A 20,283-nucleotide genomic window follows, 5' to 3' on the forward strand; every position below is an offset into this window, starting at 1 on the left:
CTGCTTCAGGCCTCTCCTCTACTCCGGTATCAGGGCATTCAAGTTCAGTCGGACAACGCCACGGCGGTGGCGTACATCAATCGACAGGAACGAAGAGCAGAGCCTGCATGCGAGAAGTGTCAAGAATACTCCTCTGGGCAGAAAGAAATGCAAGAGCAATGTCTGCTATCTTTATTCCGGGGGTGGACAACCCGCAGGTGTTTCAGCAGATCACCGACCTGTGGGGCTGCCCGCAGATAGACCTGATGACATGTCGGCTCAACAAGAAACTTCGCCGGTATTGTTCAAGAACCAGGGACTCTCAGGCGATAGCAGTGGATGCACTGACGACGCTGTGGCCTTACCGATTGGTCTACCAGTTTCCTCCGATTCCGTTGCTCCCGAGGGTGCTAAAGAAAATCAGCATCAAAGAGTCCAGGCAATTCTGATTGCCCCAGACTGGCCTCGGAGGGCATGGTACGCGGTTTTTCGGGACATGTCTGTCAAAGTCCCTTGGCCTCTACCATCTTCCAGAACTTACGGTGGCTTTGTTTGGCGGCATGGCGGTTGAGCGGAACATCGTATCTCGCAAAGGCCTTTCCAAAAAGGTTATTGCAACCATGGTTCAGGCCAGAAAGCCTGTGATGGCAAAGCACTACCATCATGTCTGGAGGAGATATGTCTCTTGGTGCGAGTAGCGCAAATATCCTCCTGCGGATTTTCATCTGGGACATTTTTTACCGTTCCTGCAGGATGGAGGGGATATGGGCGTACGTCTGGGCTCCCTTAAGGTCCCGATTTCAGCCCTCTCTATTTTCTTCCAGAAGAAATTGGCAGTGTTGCCAGAAGTTCAGACCTTCTTGCAAGGGGTACTTCACATACGGCCTCCCTTTGTGCCACCGACAGCACCCTGGGATTTGAATGTGGTTTTGGAATTTCTACAGACTTCCTGGTTTGAACCGTTGATGACGGTAGAAGACAAGTACCTTACGTGGAAGACTGTAATGTCACTGTCCCTGGCTTCTGCTAGGCGTGTCTCAGAATTGGGGGCCTTATCATGTAAACGTCCATACTCTGTCTTTTACGAAGACAGAGCAGAGCTCAGGAGTAGGCAGCAGGTCCTGACGAAGGTTGTCTCTGCATTCCACTTGAACCAACCTATTGTGGTTCCGTCAAGTTCTGGCACTTCTACTTCAACGGATGCATTGGATGCTGTGCGAGCCTTGAAGATCTATATCAAGAGGACGGCTCGGCTCAGAAAAACGGATTCCCTGTTTGTGCTCTATGATGCGCAGAAAAAAGGGTTGCCCTGCTTCTAAGCAGTCCATTGCTCTTTGGCTTAGTCTGACTATCCAACAGGCCTATATGTCGGCAACCTTACCTGTTCCACAGTCTCTGAAGGCCCACTCTACAAGATCGGTGGGGTCTTCCTGTGCGGCTGCCTGTGGAGTCTCGGCCTTGCAACAATGCTGAGCTGCTACCTGGTCGGGGAAGAACACCTTTGTGAAGTTCTACAAGTTTGATACCCTGGCCAAAGAGGACACCCAGTTTGGGCAGGCGGTGCTGCAGACGTCTTCAAACGTTCCCGCCCATTCTGGAAGTTTTGGGATGTCCTCATCGTACTAAGTGACTAGGATTTTAATTACCTACGGGTAAATCCTTTTCTCGTAGTCCATAAGGGATACTGAACGCCCGCCTCGGTGCGTTGACTTTTCTGCAGTTTTTTTCTTCTATACAAGTTTGCCTGTTCAGCTGTTGCTGTTTTGTTACCAGCCGTTGCTGGTCAGTTTATGTTGTGGTTTGCTGGTGCGTAAATCTCACCACTCATTGTTTGTTTGTTCTCTTCCTTCTCTCAAGTATGTCCATTCTCCTTAGGGCATAGTTTTACCTAGACTGGCTGTAGGAGGGGGCATAAAGGGGAGGAGCCAGCACACCCAGTTGAAGAAATTTAAAGTTTACCAGTTCCTTTGGACCCCATCTATACCCCCATCGTATTAAGTAACCCCAGTATCGCTTATGGACTACGAGAAAAGGATTTACCGGTAGGTAATTTAAAATCCTGTTTCTCTAACGTCCTAAGTGGATGCTGGGGACTCCGTAAGGACCATGGGGAATAGCGGCTCCGCAGGAGACTGGGCACATCTAAAGAAAGCTTTAGGACTATCTGGTGTGCACTGGCTCCTCCCCCTATGACCCTCCTCCAAGCCTCAGTTAGATCTCTGTGCCCGAACGAGAAGGGTGCACACTAGGGGCTCTCCTGAGCTTCTTAGTGAAAGTTTTAGTTTAGGTTTTTTATTTTCAGTGAGACCTGCTGGCAACAGGCTCACTGCATCGAGGGACTAAGGGGAGAAGAAGCGAACTCACCTGCGTGCAGAGTGGATTGGGCTTCTTAGGCTACTGGACATTAGCTCCAGAGGGACGATCACAGGCCCAGCTTGGATGGGTCCCAGAGCCGCGCCGCCGGCCCCCTTACAGAGCCAGAAGGCAGAAGAGGTCCGGAAAATCGGCGGCAGAAGACGTCCTGTCTTCAACAAGGTAGCGCACAGCACTGCAGCTGTGCGCCATTGCTCTCAGCACACTTCACACACCGGTCACTGAGGGTGCAGGGCGCTGGGGGGGGGCGCCCTGAGACGCAATAAAAACACCTTGGATGGCAAAAAAAAAAATGCATCACATATAGCTCCTGGGCTATATGGATGCATTTAACCCCTGCCAGAATACACAGAAAAACGGGAAGATAAGGCCGCCGATAAGGGGGCGGAGCCTATCTCGTCAGCACACTGGCGCTATTTTCCCTCACAGCTCCGTTGGAGGGAAGCTCCCTGGCTCTCCCCTGCAGTCACTACACTACAGAAAGGGTTAAAAAAGAGAGGGGGGCACTAATTAGGCGCAGTATTAACTATACAGCAGCTATAAGGGGAAAAACACTTTTATATAAGGTTATCCCTGTATATATATATATAGCGCTCTGGTGTGTGCTGGCAAACTCTCCCTCTGTCTCCCCAAAGGGCTAGTGGGGTCCTGTCCTCTATCAGAGCATTCCCTGTGTGTGTGCTGTATGTCGGTACTTTTGTGTCGACATGTATGAGGAGAAAAATTATGTGGAGACGGAGCAGATTGCCTGTAATAGTGATGTCACCTCCTAGGGGGTCGACACCTGAGTGGATGAACTGTTGGAAGAAATTACGTGACAGTGTCAGCTCTGTATAAAAGACAGTGGTTGACATGAGACAGCCGGCTACTCAGCTTGTGCCTGTCCAGACGTCTCATAGGCCGTCAGGGGCTCTAAAGCGCCCGTTACCTCAGATGGCAGATATAGACGCCGACACGGATACTGACTCCAGTGTCGACGGTGAAGAGACAAATGTGACTTCCAGTAGGGCCACACGTTGCATGATTGAGGCAATGAAAAATGTTTTACACATTTCTGATAATACGAGTACCACCAAAAAGGGGTATTATGTTCGGTGAGGAAAAACTACCTGTAGTTTTCCTGAATCTGAGAAATTAAATGAGGTGTGTGATGATAAAGCGCTCACACGCTTGTAAGGGCTCTAACCTCTCCTGAGATGGCCGCCCTTAAGGATCCTGCTGATAGAAAGCAGGAGGGTATCCTAAAAGGTATTTACACACATACTGGTGTTATACTGCGACCAGCAATCGCCTCAGCCTGGATATGCAGTGCTGGGTTGGCGTGGTCGGATTCCCTGACTGAAAATATTGATACCCTAGATAGGGACAATATATTTTTGCCTATAGAGCATTTGAAAGATGCATTTCTATATATGCGTGATGCACAGCGGAATATTTGCCGACTGGCATCAAGTCTAAGTGCGTTGTCCATTTCTACCAGTAGAGGGTTATGGACACGTCAGTGGTCAGGTGATGCGTATTCCAAATGGCATTTGGAAGTATTGCCTTATTAAGGGGAGGAGTTATTTGGGGTCGGTCTTTTAGACCTGGTGGCCACGGCAACAGCTGGGAAATCCACGTTTGTACCCCAGGTCGCCTCTCAACATGAGAAGACGCCGTATTATCAGGCGCAGTCTTTTCGTGGACAAGCGGGCAAAAGGTTCCTCATTTCTGCCCCGTGACAGAGGGAGAGGAAAAAGGCTGCAGAAATCAGCCAGTTCCCAGGAACAGAAACCCTCCCCCGCCTCTGCCAAGCCCTCAGTATACGCTGGGGCTTTACAAGCAGAATCAGGCACGGTGGGGGGCCCGTCTCAATGAATTTCAGCGCGCAGTGGGCTCACTCGCAAGTAGACCCCTGGATCCTTCAGGTGATATCTCAGGGGTACAAATTAGAATTCGAGACGTCTCCCCCTCGCCGTTTCCTAAAGTCGGCTTTACCGATGTCTCCTTCTGACAGGGAGACAGTTTTGGAAGCCATTCACAAGCTGTATTCCCAGCAGGTGATAATCAAGATACCCCTCCTGCAACAGGGAACGGGGTATTATTCCACACTGTGGTGGTACCGAAGCCGGACGGCTCGGTGAGACCGATTCTAAATCTAAAATCTTTGAACACTTACATACAGAGGTTCAAATTCAAGATTGAGTCACTCAGAGCAGTGATTGCGAACCTGGAAGAAGGGGACTACATGATGTCTCGGGACATCAAGGATGCTTACCTTCATGTCAAAATTTACCCTTCTCACCAAGGGTACCTCAGGTTTATGGTACAGAACTGTCACTATCAGTTCAGACGCTGCCGTATGGATGGTCCACGGCACCCCGGGTCTTTACCAAGGTAATGGCCGAAATGATGATATTCCTTCGAAGGAAGGGAATTTTAGTTATCCCTTACTTGGACAATTCCCTGATAAGGGTAAGATCCAGGGAACAGTTGGAGGTCGGTGTAGCACTATCTCAGGTAGTGTTGCGGCAGCACGATTGGATTCTCAATATTCCAAAATCGCAGCTGGTTCCGACGACTTGTCTTCTGTTCCTAGGGATGATCCTGGACACAGTCCAGAAAAAGGTGTTTCTCCCGGAGGAGAAAGCCAGGGAGTTATCCGAGCTAGTCAGGAACCTCCTAAAACCGAGCCAAGTCTCAGTGCATCAATGCACAAGGGTTCTGGGTAAAATGGTGGCTTCCTACGAAGCAATCCCATTCGGCAGATTCCACGCAAGTACTTTCCAGTGGGACCTACTGGACAAATGGTCCGGGTCGCATCTTCAGATGCATCAGCGGATAACCCTGTCACCAAGGACAAGGGTGTCCCTCCTGTGGTGGTTGCAGAGTGCTCATCTTCTAGAGGGCCGCAGATTCGGCATTCAGGACTGGGTCCTGGTGACCACGGATGCCAGCCTGCGAGGCTGGGGAGCAGTCACACAGGGAAGGAATATCCAGGGCTTATGGTCAAGCCTGGAGACATCACTTCACATAAATATCCTGAAGCTAAGGGACATTTACAATGCTCTAAGCTTAGCAAGACCTCTGCTTCAAGGTCAGCCGGTGTTGATCCAGTCGGACAACATCACGGCAGTCACCCATGTAAACAGACAGGGTGGCACAAGAAGCAGGAGGGCAATGGCAGAAGCTGCAAGGATTCTTCGCTGGGCGGAAAATCATGTGATAGCACTGTCGGCAGTATTCATTCCAGGAGTGGACAACTGGGAAGCAGACTTCCTCAGCACGACCTCCACCCGGTAGAGTGGGGACTTCACCCAGAAGTCTTCCACATGATTATAAACCGTTGGGAAAAAACTCGACAGGTATTGCGCCAGGTCCAGGGACCCTCAGGCAATAGCTGTAGACGCTCTGGTAACACCGTGGGTGTACCAGTCAGGGTATGTGTTCCCTCCTCTGCCTCTCATACCCAAGGTACTGAGATTGATAAGATGGAGAGGAGTAAGCACTATATTCGTGGCTCCGGATTGGCCAAGAAGGACTTGGTAACCGAAACTTCAAGAGATGCTCACGGAGGATCCGTGGCCTCTACCTCTAAGAAGGGACCTGCTCCAGCAAGGACCCTGTCTGTTCCAAGACTTACCGCGGCTGCGTTTGACGGCATGGCGGTTGAACGCCGGATCCTGAAGGAAAAAAGGCATTCCGGATGAAGTCATCCCTATCCTGATCAAAGCCAGGAAGGATGTAACCGCAAAAACATTATCACCGCAATTGGCGAAAATATGTTGCGTGGTGCGAGGCCAGTAAGGCCCGACGGAGGAAATTCAACTGGGTCGATTCCTACATTTCCTGCAAACAGGAGTGTCTATGGGCCTGAAATTAGGGTCCATTAAGGTTAAAATTTCGGCCCTGTCAATTTTCTTCCAAAAAGAACTAGCTTCAGTCCCTGAAGTTCAGACGTTTGTAAAAGGGGTACTGCATATACAGCCTCCTTTTGTGCCTCCAGTGGCACTTTGGGATCTCAATGTAGTTTTGGGTTCCAAAAGTCACATTGGTTTGAACCACTTAAATCTGTGGAGTTAAAATATCTCACATGGAAAGTGGTCATGCTGTTGGCCCTGGCCTGGGCCAGGCGCGTGTCAGAATTGGCGGCTTTATCCTAAAAAAGCCCTTATCTGATTTTCCATTCGGACAGGGCGGAATTGAGGACTCGTCCTAAGTTTCTCCCTAAGGTGGTTTCAGCGTTTCACCTGAACCAACCTATTTGTGGTGCCTGCGGCTACTAGGGACTTGGAGGACTCCAAGTTGCTAGACGTTGTCAGGGCCCTGAAAATATATGTTTCCAGGACGGCTGGAGTCAGGAAATCTGACTCGCTGTTTATCCTGTATGCACCCAACAAGCTGGGTGCTCCTGCTTCTAAGCAAACTATTGCTCGTTGGATTTGTAGTACAATTCAGCTTGCACATTCTGTGGCAGGCCTGCCACAGCCAAAAATCTGTAAATGCCCACTCCACAAGGAAGGTGGGCTCATCTTGGGCGGCTGCCCGAGGGGTCTCGGCTTTACAACTTTGCCGAGCAGCTACTTGGTCAGGAGCAAATACGTTTGTAAAATTCTACAAAATTGATATCCTGGCTGAGGAGGACCTGGAGTTCTCTCATTTGGTGCTGCAGAGTCATCCGCACTCTCCCGCCCGTTTGGGAGCTTTGGTATAATCCCCATGGTCCTTACGGAGTCCCCAGCATCCACTTAGGACGTTAGAGAAAATAAGAATTTACTTACCAATAATTCTATTTCTCATAGTCCGTAGTGGATGCTGGGCGCCCATCCCAAGTGCGGATTGTCTGCAATACTGGTACATAGTTATTGTTACCAAAAAATCAGGTTATTGCTGTAGTGAGCCATCTTTTCTAGAGGCTCCTCTGTTATCATGCTGTTAACTGGGTTCAGATCACAAGTTGTACGGTGTGATTGGTGTGGTTGGTATGAGTCTTACCCGGGATTCAAAATCCTTCCTTATGTGTACGCTCGTCCGGGCACAGTATCCTAACTGAGGCTTGGAGGAGGGTCATAGGGGGAGGAGCCAGTGCACACCAGATAGTCCTAAAGCTTTCTTTAGATGTGCCCAGTCTCCTGCGGAGCCGCTATTCCCCATGGTCCTTACGGAGTCCCCAGCATCCACTACGGACTATGAGAAATAGAATTATCGGTAAGTAAATTCTTATTTTTATGACGTTCACTTTCTATCTCAACATTTGTAATTTTAAATAAGGTTTACACAGGAGCAATTTCAGAAGGAAAACACAGAGTGACGATCGTTATAATCATGGAAGAATTTCTTTACCAAGCATATCTTTATATAACATTTCTCTCAGATAGACAATCAGAGACCTCAATACATAAATTGTGTTCACAGCAGACCTCTGCTGATACAGTATGTAGTAATCATCTGTGAAGAACATGCTACCTAGCTATGAACTGTAACTGACCACTTTATAGGAATGGTATGCTTATTATTAGACTGTATTCAGGAAAGTAGTTCAGCTTTGTTTAAATAAACTTCTTTTTAATGGTTTAGTGATCCCGTCCCTTTAATTGTTTGACCTGGAATTATAGATAAATTGGTAAGGTGATGAGGCTTGAGTTTTGAATAATACATGATTAGCTCACAGTGAGATCCCAAACACAGGACTTTCACAGTTCATTAATTTGATAACCAGACGTGCAGTATGTGACTGGATCACACACCCAGTTATGGTGTTAATCAGACGTCATCTGAACAGATAGAAAGGGTTTCTTCTAGTGTACCTTATCCCTGTGAGTTTGAAATCTTTTATTGACAACGCTCATCTGCTGTTCTTGTGACCTTTTTACAGAGCAAAGATGACCAGATGCAAGTTATAGGGAACCTCAAGACCATTTCCATGGCCTCAAGCAAACTTCTTCTGGCTGCAAAATCTCTGTCTGTTGATTCTGGAGCTCCAAGTGCCAAGAATCTTCTGGCAGCAGCTGCAAGGTGAGAGAACATAGTCAAGTCATCATCATTAGGTATCTTGTGACACTTCTTTTTTTTTTTTTTTTCTTGATTATATTTATGTTTAGTGCAGATCTGATGAGCCTGTTCCTTTAAACTTTTAAAACTTTTAACTTAGTAGTATATTTACTAGAGCTCCTAAAAATGAAAAGTGGTGAGGTTGCCCACAGCACCCAATCAGATTCTGTCTATCATTTTCTATGATGCAATAGAGAAATAATAAACAGAATCGGATTGGTTGCTATAGGCAACATCACCACTTTTCATTTTTAGAAGCTTTAGTAAATTTACCCCTCAATCTTTCTCGTCCCATCCTTTCTCCCTCTTCTTTTCAGTTTGCACAGCAATATAAAATAGTAGCTTTAATACCTCTCTTGCATGAAAGGGAGGAGTTATTCTAAACAAGGGAAACAAATAAGTTTCAGCAAGTGTCAGCAATAATACTTGAATCTCATCACTGGCGTACCTATAATGGATACAGTGTGTGAAGTGCACATAGGCTCCTGAGTCCAGGGGGACCCACACCGTACACCCTGCACCCATTTTTTATATTTACCCTCCAAAGTCCCACGTCGACAGCAGCAGCGCTGCAGAAATCACGCATGCGCAGTAGGCAAATCACAGGGTAAGTGGCCGCCACACCATTTTCCCAGTGACTTGCATATGCGCAGTAGACTCTGGGATAGCGTTAGCGTCTCCTAGTGACCCTAGTGCCCAGAGTTTACTGCTCTTCCGGCTAGAGAGGAGGGGGCCCAGACAGAGAATGCACACAGGCCTCCTCCTCTCTTGATGAGCCCCTGAATCTCACGCAGCTTTCCTTTCTCATCACCCTGATTTACTGGTCGCTTGCCACACCCTCTTTCTTCCCACCTACTGTATCTCTCCATCCCCACCCCTCAAATTCTCCTCTCTCCACAACCCCACATACATCTCTAGTCTCCCCTCTTCCACTCACACACTCTTCTTCCCCACTTGTTACTCCTTCCTCCTCTCCATATCCACTTCTCACCCCCTCTCTGCTTCCTCCTCTCACCCCCTCTCCACTCCCATTCCTTACCCACCCTCCTACACTCCCAATTCTCACCCCTCTTCACTCCCAATCCTAACCCACACACTATACAAACTGCTCCATCACCATTTCTCTGACGTCCTAAGTGGATGCTGGGACTCCGTAAGGACCATGGGGATTAGCGGCTCCGCAGGAGACTGGGCACAACTAAAGAAAGCTTTAGGACTACCTGGTGTGCACTGGCTCCTCCCACTAAGACCCTCCTCCAGACCTCAGTTAGATTCTTGTGCCCGGCTGAGCTGGATGCACACTAGGGGCTCTCCTGAGCTCCTAGAAAGAAAGTATATTTTAGGTTTTTTATTTTACAGTGAGATCTGCTGGCAACAGACTCACTGCAGCGAGGGACTAAGGGGAGAAGAAGCGAACCTACCTAACTGGTGGTAGCTTGGGCTTCTTAGGCTACTGGACACCATTAGCTCCAGAGGGATCGACCGCATGGAACCGGCCATTGATGTTTGGTCCCGGAGCCGCGCCGCCGGCCCCCTTACAGAGCCAGAAGCAAGAAGAGTCCGGAAAATCTTCACCAAGGTAGCGCACAGCACTGCAGCTGTGCGCCATTGCTCCTCATACACACTTCACACTCCGGTCGCTGGGGGGGGGACGCCCTGAGCAGCAATAAAAACACCTTGGCTGGCAAATATATCACAATATATAGCCCCAGAGGCTATATATGTGATAAATACCCCTGCCAGAATCCATTAAAAAGCGGGAGAAAAGTCAGCGGAAAAAGGGGCGGAGCTTTCTCCCTCAACACACTGGCGCCATTTTCTATTCACAGTGCAGCTGGAAGACAGCTCCCCAGGCTCTCCCCTGTAGTTTTCAGGCTCAAAGGGTTAAAAAGAGAGGGGGGGCACTAAATTTAGGCGCAATATTGTTTATACAAGCAGCTATTGGGGGAAAAATCACTCAGTTATAGTGTTAATCCCTGCATTATATAGCACTCTGGTGTGTGCTGGCATACTCTCTCTCTGTCTCCCCAAAGGACTTTGTGGGGTCCTGTCCTCAGTCAGAGCATTCCCTGTGTGTGTGCTGTGTGTCGGTACGACTGTGTCGACATGTGGGATGGGGAAGGTTACGTGGAGGCGGAGCAGAGGCCGATAAATGGGATGTCGTCCCCTGTGGGGCCGACACCAGAGTGGATGGATAGGTGGAAGGTATTAACCGACAATGTCAACTCCTTACAAGGCTGGATGACGTAAAACAGCTGTGGGACAGCCGGCTTCTCAGCCCGCGCCTGCCCAGGCGTCTCAAAGGCCATCAGGGGCTCAAAAAAGCACCCGTTACCTCAGATGGCAGACACAGATGTCGACACGGAGTCTGACTCCAGTGTCGACGAGGTTGAGACATATACACAATCCACTAGGAACATCCGTTACATGATCTCGGCATTGAAAAATGTGTTACGCATTTCTGACATGAACCCAAGTACCACATAAAAGGGGTTTTATTTTTGGGGAGAAAAAGCAGCCATTGTTTTGTTCCCCCATCAGATGAATGAATGAAGTGTGTAAAGTAGCGTGGGTTCCCCCGATAAGAAACTGGTAATTTCTAAAAAGTTACTGATGGCGTACCCTTTCCCGCCAGAGGATAGGTCACGTTGGGAGAGATCCCTTAGGGTGGATAAGGCGCTCACACGTTTGTCAAAAAAAGTGGCACTGCCGTCTTAGGATACGGCCACCTTGAAGGAGCCTGCTGATAAAAAGCAGGAGGCTATCCTGAAGTCTGTATATACACACTCAGGTTATATACTGAGACCTGCAATTGCCTCAGCATAAATAGTGCTGCTGCAGCGTGGTCTGATACCCTGTCAGATAATATTAATACTCTGAGACATGGATAATAGTTTGCTAACATAGAGCATATTAAAGACGTTGTCTTAGATATAAAGGATGCACAGAGGGATATTTGCCGGCTGGCATCCAGAATTAATGCAATGTCCATTCTGCCAGGAGGGTATTAGAAACCCGGCAGTGGACAGGTGATGCTGCCTATAAAAGGCACTTGGAGATTCTGCCTTATAAGGGTGAGGAATTGTTTGGGGATGGTCTCTGGGACCGCGTATCCACAGCAACAGCTGGGAAGAAAAAATTTTTACCTCAGGTTTCCTCACAGCCTAAGAAAGCACTGTATTTTCAGGTACAGTCCTTTCGGCTTCAGAAAAGCAAGCGGGTCAAAGGCGCTTCCTTTCTGCACAGAGACACAAGGGAAGAAGGAAAAAGCTGCACCAGCAGCCAGTTCCCAGGATCAAAAATCTTCCCCCGCTTCCTCTGAGTCCACCGCATGACGTTGGGGCTCCACAGGTGGAGACAGCTGCGGTAGGGGCGCGTCTCGGGAACTTCAGGGACCAGTGGGCTTGCCCACAGGTGGATCCCTAGGTTCTGCAAATAGTATCACAGGGATACAGGCTGGAGTTCGAGGCGACTCCCCCTCGCCGTTACCTCGCATCAGCCTTGCCTGCTGCCCTCGGAGAAAGGTAGTACTGGCGGCAATTCACAAGCTGTACTTCCAGCAGGTGAAATCAAGGTACCCCTCCTTCAACAAGGCCGGGGTTACTATTCCAAAATGTTTTGGTACCGAAACCAGACGGTTCGGTGAGACCCATTCTAAAATTGAAAGTCTTGAACACTTATATACGAAGGTTCAAGTTCAAAATGGAATCGCTCAGGGCGATTATTGCAAGCCTGGAGAATTTCATGGTATCACTGGACATCAAGGATGCTTACCTGCATGTCCCTATTTACCCTCTTCACCAGGAGTACCTCAAAATTGTGGTACAGGATTGTCATTACCAATTCCAGACGTTGCCGTGGGTCTGTCCCCGGCACCGAGGTATTTACCAAGGTAATGGCTGAAATAATTATCCCGTACTTGGACGATCTCCTTATAAAGGCGAGGTCCAGGGAGCAGTTGTTCGGCGGAGTAGCACTATCTCGGGAAGTGCTACAAAAGCACGGCTGGATTCTGAATATTCCAAAGTCGCAGCTGGTTCCTACGACGCGTCTACTGTTCCTGGGTATGGTTCTGGACACAGAACAGGATAAAAAGGGTTTCTCCCGGAGAAGTCCAAGGAGTTGTCGTCTCTAGACAGAGACCTCCTAATACGTATACAGGTGTCGGTGCATCAATGCACGCGAGCCCTGGGAAGGATGGTAGCTTCTTACGAAGAAATTCTATTCGCCAGGTCCCATGCAAGGATTTTCCAGTGGGATCTGTTGGACAAGTGGTCCGGGTCGCATCTTCAGATGCATCGGCGGATAACCCTGTCTCCAAGGGCCAGGGTGTCGCTGTTGTGGTGGCTGTAGAGTGCTCATCTTCTAGGGGGCCGCAGATTCGGCATACAGGACTGGGTCCTGGTGACCACGGATGCCAGCCTTCGAGGCTGGGAGGCAGTCACACAGGGAAGAAACTTCCAAGGCTATGGAAAAGTCAGGAGACTTCCCTACACATAAATATTCTGGAACGAAGGGCCATTTACAATGCCCTAAGTCAGGCTAGACCCCTGCTTCAACACCGGCCGGTGCTGATCCAGTCAGACAACATCACGGCGGTCGCTCATGTAAACCGACAGGGCGGCACAAGAAGCAGGATGGCGATGGCAGAAGCCACAAGGATTCTCTGATGGGCGGAAAATCATGTGTTAGCACTGTCAGCAGTGTTCATTCCCGGAGTGGACAACTGAGAAGCAGACTTTCTCAGAATACACGACCTCCACCTGGGAGAGTGGGGACTTCATCCAGAAGTCTTCCAAATGATTGTACACAGTTGGGAAAGGCCACAGGTGGACATGATGGCGTCCCGCCTCAACAAAAAGCTACAAAGATATTGCGCCAGGTCAAGGGACCCTCAGGCGATAGCTGTGGACGCTCTGGTAACACCGTGGGTGTACCAGTCGGTGTATGTGTTCCCTTCTCTGCCTCTCTTACCCAGGGTAATGAGAATAATAAGGAGGAGAGGAGTAAGAACTATACTCATTGTTCCGGGTTGGCCAAGAAGAGCTTGGTAACCAGAACTCCAAGAAATGATCTCAGAGGACCCATGGCTTCTGCCGCTCAGACAGGACCTGATGCAGCAGGGGGCCTGTCTGTTCCAAGACGTACCGCGGCTGCGTTTGACGGCATGGCGGTTGAACGCCGGATTCTGAAGGAAAAGGGCATTCCGGAGGAAGTTCTCCCTACGCTATTTAAAGCTAGGAAAGAAGTGAACGCAAACCATTATCACCGCATATGGTGGAAATATGTTGCGTGTTGTGAGGCCAGGAAGGCCCCAAAGGAGAAATTTCAGCTAGGTCGATTTCTGCACTTCCTACAGTCAGAGGTGACTATGGGCCTAAAAATGGGTTCCATGAAGGTCCAGATTTCGGCTCTATCGATTTTCTTCCAAAATAGAACTGGCTTCACTGCCTGAAGTTCGGACTTTTGTTAAGGGAGTGCTGCATAGTCAGCCCCCGTTTGTGCCTCAAGTGGCACCGTGGGATCTCAACGTGGTGTTGGATTTCCTGAAATCGCATTGGGTTGAGCCACTTAAATCCGTGGAGCTACAATACCTCACGTGGAAAGTGGTCATGCTGTGGGCCGTGGCGTCGGCCAGGCGTGTATCCGAATTGGCGGCTTTGTCATACAAAAGCCCTTATCTGTATTTTATATGGATAAGGCGGAATTGAGGACTCGTTCCCAATTCCTTCCTAAGGTGGTATCAGTTTTTCATGTGAACCAACCTATTGTGGTGCCTGCGGCTACTTGGGACTTGGAGGATTCCAAGTTACTGGACGTAGTCAGGGCCCTGAAAAGTATATGTTTCCAGGACGGCTGGAGTCAGGAAAACTGACTCGCTATTTATCCTGTATGCACCCAACAAGCTGGGTGCTCCTGCTTCTAAGCAGACTATTGCTCGCTGGATCTGTAGCACGATTCAACTTGCACATGCTGCGGCTGGACTGCCGCACCCTAAATCTGTAAAAGCCCATTCCACGAGGAAAGTGGGCTCTTCTTGGGCGGCTGCCCGAGGGGTCTCGGCTTTACAACTTTGCCGAGCTGTTACTTGGTCGGGTTCAAACAATTTTGCAACAGTCTACAAGTTTGATACCCTGGCTGAGGAGGACCTAGAGTTTGCTCATTCGGTGCTGCAGAGTCATCCGCACTCTCCCGCCCGTTTGGGAGCTTTGGTATAATCCCCATGGTCCTTACGGAGTCCCAGCATCCACTTAGGACATCAGAGAAAATAAGATTTTACTCACCGGTAAATCTATTTCTCGTAGTCCGTAGTGGATGCTGGGCGCCCATCCCAAGTGCGGATTGTCTGCAATACTTGTTTATAGTTATTGCCTAACTAAGGGGTTATTGTTGAGCCATCTGTTGAGAGGCTCAGTTATATTTCATACTGTTAACTGGGTATAGTATCACGAGTTATACGGTGTGATTGGTGTGGCTGGTATGAGTCTTACCCGGGATTCAAAATCCTTCCTATTTGTGTCAGCTCTTCCGGGCACAGTATCCTAACTGAGGTCTGGAGGAGGGTCTTAGTGGGAGGAGCCAGTGCACACCAGGTAGTCCTAAAGCTTTCTTTAGTTGTGCCCAGTCTCCTGCGGAGCCGCTAATCCCCATGGTCCTTACGGAGTCCCAGCATCCACTACGGACTACGAGAAATAGATTTACCGGTGAGTAAAATCTTATTTTCCATATTTCTCTTTACTTTGTTTTTGCCTTCTTCAGAAAGGCTAAGGGGTCTATTCAGTGCATGTCGGATCCTTTCCAACGGAGAGGATCCGACAGTGCAGTATTCAATTAGCGGGCAATTCAGACAGGTTTTGCCCTTTTCCGACCATGCTGATCCGACTTTTTCCACATTGTCGAAAACGGGCCAAAAAACTGTCAGAATTGGCTGCTAATTCAACAAAACACGTGGATCTGTGGCTAATCCGCCGATCCATATGTTTTCCGATAAGTCGGAATTGGAAAAACGGCAGCTCCATTGAATAGATTCAACACCAAAAAATGTTGGAAACTGCCATCTTTCCAACTAGACGGCAGTTCCGACTTCAATTGAATACACACATATGAAGGAAAATATTCTTCCTTTCTGGATGTGGACAGGCCACTTGCTTATACTGTACATTGTAAATTCACAGAGTTTCTTGTATGTGTTTTCAGGGCCGTGACAGAGAGCATAAACCAGCTAATCACCATATGTACCCAGCAGGCTCCAGGACAAAAAGAATGTGACAATTCTCTACGTGAGCTGGAGGTTTGTTTTTCTGTTTTTAGCACTTGGTATCCCAGCAAATGAACTTGTTATCTATTATTACCCCTAACTCACAATTTCTCTAGTACTTATAATTCTGTTTCCTATTATTTTGGTAACAATACCACGGAACATTATTCAGTTTTTATTGCTCATAGCCAATGTCACTTAGTTTAACATTAATAAGAGTCTTTATATTTGGAAAGTAATTTGTTCAGATTAATTTCAATATTTAGTTTGTCAAATTTTGGCAAAGATTTCAAGTGTATTATAGAATTGCTTGTGTACAAGTAGGATTACGCAACGTAATTCTCATACGTTTGCTTGCAATTTGATATACACTAATATTCCATGAAGACATGGAATTTTTTTTACTGCTCCGTCTTTTTAATCTTCCTTAATGTCATTTTAGCCCATTTCTCTTTCATCCAGACTAGGGGACACTGGACCATGGGGGTTGCTGATGGGTGTGTATGAGTTGGCACTTAAAAGTAAAATATACCTTTGTTTTTCAAGTGCCCGTAAGAGTTGGGCATGTTTTTGTGAGGGTAGCTACGCAGCCCCATTTTTAGGTAGTGTATTATTTTTTTCTTTGTAAACTCCATCCGGACATCTGCTAACTGTTGCTTCAGAGATGGGTCTTCTACATGTAAACCTCAGGGCCTCTCGTCACATCTTCAAGGTTCCCCGATTTGCTGTGAGGTCCTTTAAGACTTCAGTCTGGCATATTTTTCCTCCCCGATCTCAATGTTGACTTGGGGCTGCTGCTGATAATGATTTACCAGGTAACTGTAATCCTAGTGGCTACAGACTGGCCACGCAGGTTCTGACACACCAGCATTCTCAAATAGTCGATGAGTCCTGGGTGGCATGTTCCACTAAGGCCAAATCTGAACAGGCAAGGTCCGTTTCTGCTCTGGGTCCGTCTTCGGTTGGCTTTAACGGCCCTACTCTTGAGAACGGGTTTTTGAATGCAAAATGCTTTTCTTAGGTGGTGCTTGCTTCACGGTTTCATCTTCCTTGGCTCTTAGCCTTCCTTCAGGGAGATTTTAGGGATGGTTTTCCGACTTCGTTCCTTGACAGTGTAGATTTCTCTTACGTCCTAGAGGATGCTGGGGACTCCGTAAGGACCATGGGGTATAGACGGGCTCCGCAGGGGAGAGAAGCAGACCTACTTAAATGATAGGCTCTGCTTCTTAGGCTACTGGACACCATTAGCTCCAGAGGGTCGGAACGCAGGTCTCACTCTCGCCGTTCGTCCCATAGCCGCGCCGCCGCCGTCGTCCTCACAGAGCCGGAAGATAGAAGCCGGGTGAGTATTAAGAAGAAAAGAAGACTTCAAAGGCGGCAGAAGACTTCAGATCTTCACTGAGGTAACGCTGCGCGCCATTGCTCCCACACATACACACACAGCGGGCACTGTAAGGGTGCAGGGCGCATGGGGGGGCGCCCTGGGCAGCAATATAAGCCTCAAGGGACACTGGCATTTAGAGTAGATACTGCGGAGGCAGTATATTAATAAACCCCCGCCAGTATAAATAATTTGAGCGGGACCGAAGCCCGCCGCAGAGGGGGCGGAGCTTGATCCTCCAGCACTAACCAGCGCCATTTTCTCCACAGCACACTGCAGAGAAGCTGGCTCCCCGGACTCTCCCCTGCTGAACACGGTTACAGAGGGCAAAGAAGAGGGGGGGGGGGGGGGGGCACATTTAATTTGCGCAGTGAGTGTGTGTATATATATGTATATATATATATTTATATAAAAGCGCTGTACTGGCTGGGATTTTATTCCAGTGTCAGGTGGCGCTGGGTGTGTGCTGGCATACTCTCTCTCTGTCTCTCCAAAGGGCCTTACTGGGGAACTGTCTCCTTATAACTATATCCCAGTGTGTGTTGGGGTGCCGGTACGAGTGTGTCGGCATGTCTGATGCGGAAGGCTCAGCTAAGGAGGAGGTGGAGCAGATGATTGTGGTGTCGCCGTCGGCAACGCCGACTCATGATTGGATGGACATGTGGAATGTTTTAAATGCAAATGTGACCTTATTACATAAGATATTGGATAAAGCAGAGTCCAGGGAAAAAGCAGGGAGTCAATCCACGGCTTCGACTGGGTCACAGGGCCCTTCTGGGTCTCAAAAACATCCCCTATCCCAAATAGCAGACACTGATACCCGAACGGATTCTCACTCCAGTGTCGACTACGATGATGCGAGGTTGCACCCAAGGGTGGCCAAAAGTATTCATTATATGATTATGGCAATAAAAGATGTTTTGCATATCACAGATGACCCCTCGGTCCCCGACACGAGGGTGCGCATGTATAAGGAAAAGAAACCAGAGGTAACCTTTCCCCCTTCTCATGAGCTGAACGAGTTATTTGAAAAAGCTTGGGAAACTCCAGACAAAAAACTGCAGATTCCCAAGAGGATTCTTATGGCATATCCTTTCCCTGCACAGGACAGGGTACGTTGGGAATCCTCACCCAGGGTGGACAAGGCTTTAACGCGCCTGTCCAAGAAGGTGGCGCTACCGTCTCCGGACACGGCAGCCCTCAAGGATCCTGCTGATCGCAGACAGGAAACTACTTTAAAATCTGTTTATGCGCATACGGGTGCTTTACTCAGACCGGCAATTGCATCGGCATGGGTATGTAGTGCAGTTGCAGCTTGGACAGATACCTTGTCAGCTGACCTTGATACCCTAGACAGGGATACCATTTTATTGACCTTAGGTCACATTAAAGACGCAGTCTTATATATGAGGGACGCTCAAAGAGACGTTGGGCTGCTAGGTTCGAGAGCCAACGCCATGGCCATTTCTGCTAGGCGAGCCCTGTGGACCCGCTAGTGGACGGGTGATGCCGACTCAAAGAAGCATATGGAGGTTTTGCCATACAAAGGTGAACTTTTATTTGGAGAAGGTCTCGCGGACCTGGTTGCCACAGCTACCGCGGGTAAATCTACCTTTTTGCCTTTTGTTCCCCCACAGCAAAAGAAAACTCCACAATATCAGATGCAGTCCTTTCGGTCGCATAAGTCCAAAAGAGGTCGGGGCTCATCTTTCCTCGCCAGAGGTAAGGGTAGAGTGAAGAGAGCACCTGCTGCGGCTAGTTCCCAGGAGCAGAAGTCCTCCCCGGCTTCTACTAAATCCACCGCATGATGCTGGGGCTCCACTGGGGGAGTCCGCGCCGGTGGGGGCACGTCTTCGACTCTTCAGCCAGGTCTGGATTCTGTCAGACGTGGATCCTTGGGCGATGGATATTGTATCCCAGGGTTACAAACTGGAATTCGAAGAGGTGCCCCCTCGCCAATTTTTCAAGTCGGCCTTGCCAGCTTCTCTCCTAGAGAGGGAAGTAGTGTTAGCTGCAATTCAAAAGCTGTGTCAACAGCAAGTGGTTGTCAGGGTTCCCCTAGTCCAACAGGGAAAAGGTTACTATTCAACCCTGTTCGTGGTCCCGAAGCCGGATGGTTCGGTCAGACCCATTTTAAATCTAAAATCCCTAAACCTGTACTTGAAAAAGTTCAAATTCAAGATGGAATCGCTCCTGGCTGTGATCTCCAGTCTGGAAGTGGGGGATTTTATGGTGTCACTCGACATAAAGGATGCATACCTTCATGTTCCCATATATCCTCCTCATCAGGCGTACCTGAGATTCGCTGTACAGGACTCTCATTACCAGTTTCAGACGTTACCGTTTGGGCTTTCCACGGCCCCGAGGATTTTCACCAGGGTGATGGCGGAGATGATGGTGCTCCTGCGCAGGCAGGGAGTCACAATTATCCCGTACTTGGACGATCTCCTGATAAAAGCAAGATCGAGAGATCAATTGCAGAGGAGCATGTCGCTCTCCCTGAGAGTGCTGCAACAACACGGTTGGATTCTAAATCTGCCAAAGTCACAATTGATTCCAACGACTCGACTATCATTCCTAGGCATGATTCTAGACACGGATCAGAAGAGGATTTTTCTCCTGATAGAAAAAGCCCGGGACCTCCAGAACATGGTCAGAGACCTGCTAAAACCAAAAAGAGTGTCGGTTCATCAATGCACTCGTGTTCTGGGGAAAATGGTGGCAGCCTACGAGGCCATCCCCTACGGCAGGTTTCATGCAAGGACTTTTCAGTGGGACCTCCTGGACAAGTGGTCCGGGTCCCATCTACAAATACATCAGAAGATAAGCCTGTCCCCCAGGGCCAGGGTGTCTCTCCTGTGGTGGCTGCAAAGTGTTCACCTTCTAGAGGGTCGCAGGTTCGGCATTCAAGATTGGGTTCTGGTGACCACGGACGCGAGCCTCCGAGGATGAGGAGCTGTCACACAAGGAAGAAATTTTCAAGGGCTATGGTCAAGCCAGGAGACTTGTCTACACATCAATGTGCTGGAGTTGAGGGCCGTATACAACGGCCTAAGACAAGCGGAGGATCTTCTTCGCGACCTGCCGGTTCTGATTCAATCAGACAACGTCACAGCCGTGGCTCATGTAAACCGCCAAGGCGGGACACGGAGCAGAGTGGCAAAGATGGAAGCCACCAGGATTCTTCGCTTGGCGGAAAATCATGTAAGCGCTCTGTCAGCGGTCTTCATTCCGGGAGTGGACAACTGGGAAGCAGACTTCC

At 48.8% G+C, this 20,283-nt stretch overlaps 1 protein-coding gene across 4 annotated transcripts in view; it reads left to right on the plus strand.

Annotated features, from left to right (window-relative positions):
* TLN2 (talin 2) overlaps window positions 1-20,283 on the plus strand; it is a 701,648-nt gene that overhangs the window by 564,267 nt on the left and 117,098 nt on the right. For all 4 annotated transcript variants that reach the window (XM_063926512.1, XM_063926511.1, XM_063926513.1 and 1 more), the window contains exons 31-32: window positions 8,207-8,346; window positions 15,580-15,673. In XM_063926512.1, coding sequence (XP_063782582.1) covers window positions 8,207-8,346; window positions 15,580-15,673 — 234 coding nt within the window. The remainder of the gene's footprint in view (window positions 1-8,206; window positions 8,347-15,579; window positions 15,674-20,283) is intronic.

This window comes from Pseudophryne corroboree, chromosome 6 (assembly GCF_028390025.1).
Source record: "Pseudophryne corroboree isolate aPseCor3 chromosome 6, aPseCor3.hap2, whole genome shotgun sequence".
Lineage (NCBI taxonomy): Eukaryota > Metazoa > Chordata > Amphibia > Anura > Myobatrachidae > Pseudophryne > Pseudophryne corroboree.